The sequence below is a fragment of the Procambarus clarkii genome, chromosome 65 (genome assembly GCF_040958095.1).
Source record: "Procambarus clarkii isolate CNS0578487 chromosome 65, FALCON_Pclarkii_2.0, whole genome shotgun sequence".
NCBI lineage: Eukaryota > Metazoa > Arthropoda > Malacostraca > Decapoda > Cambaridae > Procambarus > Procambarus clarkii.
Window position 1 is genome coordinate 26918300 of NC_091214.1, and position 7931 is coordinate 26926230.

Genomic DNA, 7931 nt, shown 5'->3' on the forward strand with positions numbered 1-7931 from the left:
ATATATAGACCTTGCAAACATTCAATTGGAAACGATCTTAAGCGACAAAACTCCCACACAGGGTGAACAGTTAGTGAACAAACATAACTGCATACAGGGTTAACACACAAGTTAACCTTGATTACTGGGTTATATTGACCAAAACTTTATATTGCCTGGCTTAAATATGAGATTTTTATATGTATTGGTCTCTTTGGTGAAATACTCGGTATCAGCACTAGTTATAATTACTGTATATACAGTATTATTGATAAAATACCTTGTGGGAATGGACTTTTCTTTTTCTGCCCAACTGACAGCTGAAGCTTACAAGGTCTGCTTGAAGCACGCGCCTGTGAGGAGGGGCAGAAAGAGGACCACTCAACGAAGAGAACGCAGACGACTGTACAGGAGAAAAAAAAAAATCATGTAAAAGCTTAAACAGACCGCTATCACAAGAAAGGAGAATAAATCTAAATCGGGAGATGGAAGAAATAGAGCAGACTCTGAAGCGATCATACGAGTCTGAGGAAATGGAATTTGAACAGAAAGCTATACAAGATAAAGAAAAATCCAAACTATTTTTTCACATATGCAAAATCAATAACCTCCACCAGTATTGGACCTTTACTTACAACTGAAGGTTGATACACAGAGGACAACAAGGAAATTAATGAAATTCAAAAAAGGCCAGTATGAGGCTATGTTTAGCACCCAAATAAACAACATGAAAGTTGAGAATCCAATTTCTTTATGAATGACATCCAAGCTGCAGATAATATAACTGATTAACAGAAACTCGGAAGACTTTGGGAGAGAAATTTACAACATGCCAATGCATTCAGCCCCTGGTCCTGACTCGTGGAATTCAATATTCATAAAGAAATGTAAAGTACCAGTAGCGTGAGCACTCGGGGAAATATGGAGAAAGCCTGGATACAGGGGAGATACCAAAAGCATTTTAATCTGCAGATATAGCTTCTCTGCACAAGGGAGGTAGTAAAGCTCTGGCAAAAGACTATAGACCATTTCCATTAACATCACACATAATAAAAGTTTTGGAAGAGTGATTAGGAATCAAATTTCCAGTTCTATTGAAATGATAAACTTCACAATCCAGGACAACATGGAGTTAGAGTGGGAAAATCCTGTCTGTCACAGTTACTCAACCACTATGACAGAATCACAGAAACCTTAGAGGAAAAGCAAAATGCAGATGTTGAATACACAGACTTTGCAAATGCTTTCGACAAATGTGAAAATGGAGTGATAGCCCATAAAATGAGATCAATAGAAATAATGGGTAAAGTGGGGCGTTGAATTTTCAACTTTGTCAAACACAATGCAGAAAGTAACAGTCAATCGAGTAAAATCAAACTCGAGTGAAGTGAAAAGCTCAGTACCCCAGGGCACAGTGCTGATACCACTGCTATTTCCAATTCTTATCTGGGATATAGACAAAAATACTTGTCACAGCTTCGTGTCATCTTTGCGGATGATACAAAAATCAGCATGAAAAATGCCACTGTAGAAGACACTGAAAAACGACAAGCAGATAAGATATAAATAAAGTCTTCGATTGGGCAACTGAATATAACATGTGTAACGGAGATTACTTCCAGGTACTGAGGTATGGTGGAAACGAGGAAGTTAAACGAAACACAGGGTACAGGACACAGGGTACAGGACACAGGGTACAGGACACAGGGTACAGGACACAGGGTACAGGACACAGGGTGCAGGACACAAGGTGCAGGACACAGGGTGCAGGACACAATCAGACCTAATCGTAGCAGGAAAGCAACATTTAAAAGATGGGAATTATGATGTCTGACGACCTGACATTTAGTGAACATAACCGAGCAAATATAGCGGCGGCGGCCAGGACAATGATGGGATGGATTATGAGAACGTTCACATCCAGAGACCCAAAGCAATGTTAGTACTATTTAAATCACTGGTGCTGTCCCGTCTTGAGTACTGCTCGGTACTCACTGCCCCTTTCAGAGCGGGAGAGATCTCTGAATTAGAGGGAATACAGAGAACATATACGACACGCATAGACACGATAAAACATCTAAATTATTGGGACCGTCTCACAGCTCTCAAAATGTTCTCTCTGGAAAGGAGACGAGAAAGGTATGAAATAATATATTCATGGAAAATACTGGAGGCCAGGTCCCAAATTTGCACAGTAGAATAACAACAAACTGGAGCGAAAGATACGGAAGGAAATGCAGAATAGAACCAGTGTAGAGTAGAGGTGCCATAGACAAAATCAGAGAACACTGAATGAACATCAGAGGTCCACAACTGTTCAACACCCTCCCAGCATTAGAAATATTGCTAGAACAAAGATGGATGTATTCAAGAGCCACTTAGACAGGTTCTTGCAACAAGTGCCGGACCAACCAGGCTGTAGTGGTTATGTGGGCCTGCGGGCCGCTACAAGCAACAATCTGTTGGACCAGGTTATCACACGTCGAGCCTAGAGGCCGGGCTCGGGGAGTAGAGGAACTCCCAGAACCCTTTTCAGGTATGATGCAGGTATGGTCCAGGTAGGGTCCTGGTAGGGTCCAGGTAGGGTCCAGGTATGGTCCAGGTATGGTCCAGGTAGGGTCCAGGTATGGTCCAGGTAGGGTCCAGGTATGGTCCAGGTAGGGTCCAGGTAGGGTCCAGGTATGGTCCAGGTATGGTCCAGGAATAATGCAGGTGTGGTCCACGAATGGTCCAGGTATGGTCCAGGAATGGTCCACGAATGGTCCAAGAATAATGCAGGTATGACCCAGGTATGGTCCAGGTATGGGTCCAGGTAGGGTCCAGGTAGGGTCCAGGTAGGGTCCAGGTAGGGTCCAGGTAGGGTCCAGGTAGGGTCCAGGTATGGGTCCAGGTATGGGTCCAGGTATGGGTCCAGGTATGGGTCCAGGTAGGGTCCAGGTAGGGTCCAGGTAGGGTCCAGGTAGGGTCCAGGTAGGGTCCAGGTAGGGTCCAGGTAGGGTCCAGGTATGGTCCAGGAAGGGTCCAGGTAGGGTCCAGGTAGGGTCCAGGTAGGGTTCAGGTAGGGTCCAGGTAGGGTTCAGGTAGGGTCCAGGTATGGTCCAGGTAGGGTCCAGGTATTGACCAGGTAGGGTCCAGGTAGGGTCCAGGTAGGGTCCAGGTATGGTCCAGGTATGGTCCAGGTAGGGTCCAGGTAGGATCCAGGTAGGGTCCAGGTAAGGTCCAGGTAGGGTCCAGGTATGGTCCTGGTATGGTCAAGGTAGCGTCCAGGTATGGTCCAGGTATTCTCCAGGTATGGTCCAGGTAGGGTCCAGGTAGGGTCCAGGTAGGGTCCATGTACGGTCCAGGTAGGGTCCAGGTATGGTCCAGGTATGGTCCAGGTAGGGTCCAGGTAGGATCCAGGTATGGTCCAGGTATGGTCCAGGTATGGTCCAGGTAGGGTCCAGGTAGGGTCCAGGTAGGATCCTGGTATGGTCCAGGTATGGTCCAGGTAGGGTCCAGGTATGGTCCTGGTATGGTCAAGGTAGCGTCCAGGTAGCGTCCAGGTATGGTCCTGGTATGGTCCAGGTATGGTCCAGGTATGGTCCAGGTATGGTCCAGGTATGGTCCAGGTAGGGTCCAGGTAGGGTCCAGGTATGGACCAGGTAGGGTCCAGGTATGGTCCAAGTATGGTTCATGTATGGTCCATGTATGGTCCACGTATGGTCCAGGTATGGTCCAGGTAGGGTCCAGTTAGGGTCCAGGAATGGACCAGGTAGGGTCCAGGTATGGACCAGGTAGGGTCCAGGTAGGGTCCAGGTATGGTCCAGGTAGGGTCCAGGTAGGGTCCAGGTAGGGTCCAGGTGGGGTCCAGGTATGAACCAGGTAGGGTCCAGGTATGGACCAGGTAGGGTCCAGGTATGGACCAGGTAGGGTCCAGGTATGGACCAGGTAGGGTCCAGGTATGGACCAGGTAGGGTCCAGGTATGGACCAGGTAGGGTCCAGGTATGGACCAGGTAGGGTCCAGGTATGGACCAGGTAGGGTCCAGGTAGGGTCCAGGTATGGACCAGGTAGGGTCCAGGTATGGTCCAGGTAGGGTCCAGGTATGGACCAGGTAGGGTCCAGGTAGCGTCCAGATATGGTCCAGGTAGGGTCCAGGTATGGACCAGGTAGGGTCCAGGTAGGGTCCAGGTATGAACCAGGTAGGGTCCAGGTAGGGTCCAGGTAGGGTCCAGGTAGGGTCCAGGTAGGGTCCAGGTATGGACCAGGTATGGTCCAGGTATGGTCCAGGTAGGGTCCAGGTAGGGTCCAGGTAGGGTCCAGGTAGGGTCCAGGTAGGGTCCAGGTATGGTTCATGTATGGTTCAGGTAGGGTCCAGGTAGGGTCCAGGTAGGGTCCAGGTAGGGTCCAGGTAGGGTCCAGGTAGGGTCCAGGTAGGGTCCAGGTATGGTCCAGGTAGGGTCCAGTTATGGTCCAGGTATGGTCTAGGTAGGGTCCTCGTATGGTCCAGGTATGGACCAGGTAGGGTCCAGGTAGGGTCCAGGTAGGGTCCAGGTATGGACCAGGTATGGACCAGGTAGGGTCCAGGTATGGACCATGTAGGGTCCAGGTATGGACCAGGTATGAACCAGGTAGAGTCCAGGTATGAACCAGGTAGAGTCCAGGTATGGACCAGGTAGGGTCCAGGTATGGACCAGGTATGGTCCAGGTATGAACCAGGTAGAGTCCAGGTATGGACCAGGTAGGGTCCAGGTATGGACCAGGTAGGGTTCAGGTATGGACCAGGTATGGTCCAGGTATGGTTCAGGTATGGTCCAGGTAGCGTCCAGATATGGTCCAGGTAGGGTCCAGGTATGGACCAGGTATGGTCCAGGTAGGGTCCAGGTAGGGTCCAGGTAGGGTCCAGGTATGGACCAGGTATGGTCCAGGTATGGACCAGGTAGGGTCCAGGTAGGGTCCAGGTAGGGTCCAGGTAGGGTCCAGGTAGGGTCCAGGTAGGGTCCAGGTAGCGTCCAGATATGGTCCAGGTATGGACCAGGTATGGTCCAGGTAGGGTCCAGGTAGGGTCCAGGTAGGGTCCAGGTAGGGTCCAGGTATGGACCAGGTAAGGTCTAGGTATGGACCAGGTATGGACCAGGTATGGTCCAAGTATGGACCAGGTAGGGTCTAGGTAGCGTCCATGTATGGTTCAAGTATGATACATGTATGGCCCATGTATGGTCCATGTATGGTTCAAGTATGGTCCATGTATGGTCCATGTATGGTCCAGGTAGGGTCCAGGTAGGGTCCAGGTAGGGTCCAGGTAGGGTCCAGGTAGGGTCCAGGTAGGGTCCAGGTATGGTACAGGTATGGTCTAGGTAGGGTCCTCGTATGGTCCAGGTATGGACCAGGTATGGTCCAGGTATGGACCAGGTAGGGCCCAGGTATGGACCAGGTAGGGTCCAGGTATGGATCAGGTAGGGCCCAGGTATGGACCAGGTAGGGCCCAGGTATTCTCCAGGTAGGGTCCCGGTAGGGTCCAGGTAGGGTCCAGGTAGGGTCCAGGTATGGTCCAGGTACGGTCCAGGTACGGTCCAGTAAGCCAAGCCAACCAGGAGGCATGAACATGGAATAAGAGAAAAAGGAATAAATATATCTAGTTTAAATGTATTTAAATACACAAGAGGATCTGGTGAATTTAAATACATCTAGTGTACTTAAATACACCAGTATACACTTCGTGTCCCGGTGTAGCGGCCGGACCCGGTGTAGCGGCCGGACCCGGTGTAGCGGCCGGACCCGGTGTAGCGGCCGGACCCGGTGTAGCGGCCGGACCCGGTGTAGCGGCCGGACCCGGTGTAGCGGCCGGACCCGGTGTAGCGGCCGGACCCGGTGTAGCGGCCGGACCCGGTGTAGTGTTGTTCCCAAATGTATCTTTCTGTTGGTTGTTCCACGACATAAGGCTGGCAGGCCCGTCACAACTACCACCACCACCACCATAACCACCACCACCACCATAACCACAACCACCACCACAACCACCACAACCACCACCATAACCACAACCACCACCACAACCACCACTATAACCACCACCACAACCACTACCACCACCACAACCACCACCATAACCACAACCACCACCATAACCACAACCACCACCACCACCATAATAACCACAACCACCACCATAACCACAACCACAACCACCACCATAACCACAACCACCACCATAACCACAACCACCACCATAACCACAACCATTACCATAACCACCATCATAACCACAACCACCACCACAACCACAACCACCACCATAACCACAACCACCACCATAACCACAACCACAACCACCACCACAACCACAACCATAACCACCACCACAACCACCACCACCACCACAACCACCATAATAACCACAACCACCACCATAACCACAACCACAACCACCACCATAACCACAACCACCACCACAACCATAACCACCACCACAACCATAACCACCACCACAACCACCACCATAACCACAACCACCACCATAACCACAACCACCACCATAACCACCACCATAACCACCACCATAACCACAACCACCACCACAACCACCACCATAACCACAACCATAACCACAACCACCACCACAACCACCACCATAACCACAACCACCACCATAGCCACAACCACCACCATAACCACTACCACCACGACGACCACCTCCACAAGCACGACCACCACCATAACCACAACCACCACCATAACCACAACCATAACCACAACCACCACCATAACCACCACCACAACCACCACCATAGCCACAACCACCACCATAGCCACAACCACCACCATAGCCATAGCCACCACCATAGCGACAACCACCACCATAGCCACAACCACCACCATAGCCACCACCATAGCCACAACCACAACCACCATAGCCACCACCATAGCTACAACCACCACCATAGCCACAACCACCACCATAGCCACAACCACCACCATAACCATAACCACAACCATAACCACCACAACCACCACTATAACCACAACCACCACCATAACCATAACCACAACCATAACCACCACGACCACCACCACAATCACAACCACCACCATAACCATAACCACCACAACCACCACCATAGCCACTACCATAACCACCACAACCACCACCATAGCAACAACCACAACCATAGTCACACCACAACCACCACCATAACTACAACCAGCACCATATCAACCACCACCATAACCACATCCAGCACCATAACAACCACCACCACAACCACCACAACAACCACCACCACAATCAACACCACCACCATCACCACAACCACCACCACAACCACCACCACAACCACAACAACCACCACAACCAACAACCACCACAACCGCAACCACCACCACAACCCACCACCAAAACCACCACCACAACCCACAAGCACCACCATAGCTACTACCACAACTACCACCACAAGCAGCGCCCCACCACCACCACAACAACCCACAACCACCACAACCCACCACCACAACAACCCACCACCACAACCACCACCACAACCACAACAACCACCACAACCCACAACCACCACCATAGCTACTACCACAACCACAAGCAGCGCCCCACCACCACCACAACCACCACCATAGCCACTACCATAACCACCACCACCACCATAACCACTACCACCACCATCACCACAACCACCACCACAACCACCACCACAACCACAACAACCACCACAACCAACAACCACCACAACCCACCACCACAACCACCACCATAGCTACGACCACAACCACCACCACAACCCACCACCACAACCACCACCACAACCACCACCACAACCACCACCACAACCCACAACCACCACCATAGCTACCACCACAACCGCCACCACAACCAGCGCCCCACCACCACCACAACCCACCACCACAACCACCACCACAACCACCACCACAACCACCACCACAACCCACAACCACCACCATAGCTAC

The 7931-nt window shown here is 51.1% G+C and overlaps 1 protein-coding gene across 1 annotated transcript in view; it reads left to right on the forward strand.

Moving 5' to 3' along the window:
- The first annotated feature begins 464 nt into the window (after positions 1-464).
- Positions 465-7931, forward strand: part of LOC138355035 (MAGE-like protein 2) — a 62883-nt gene continuing 55416 nt past the window's right edge. The window contains exons 1-2 of the mRNA XM_069309746.1: positions 465-595; positions 1161-1282. Of these exons, the coding sequence (XP_069165847.1) occupies positions 465-595; positions 1161-1282 (253 nt within the window). The remainder of the gene's footprint in view (positions 596-1160; positions 1283-7931) is intronic.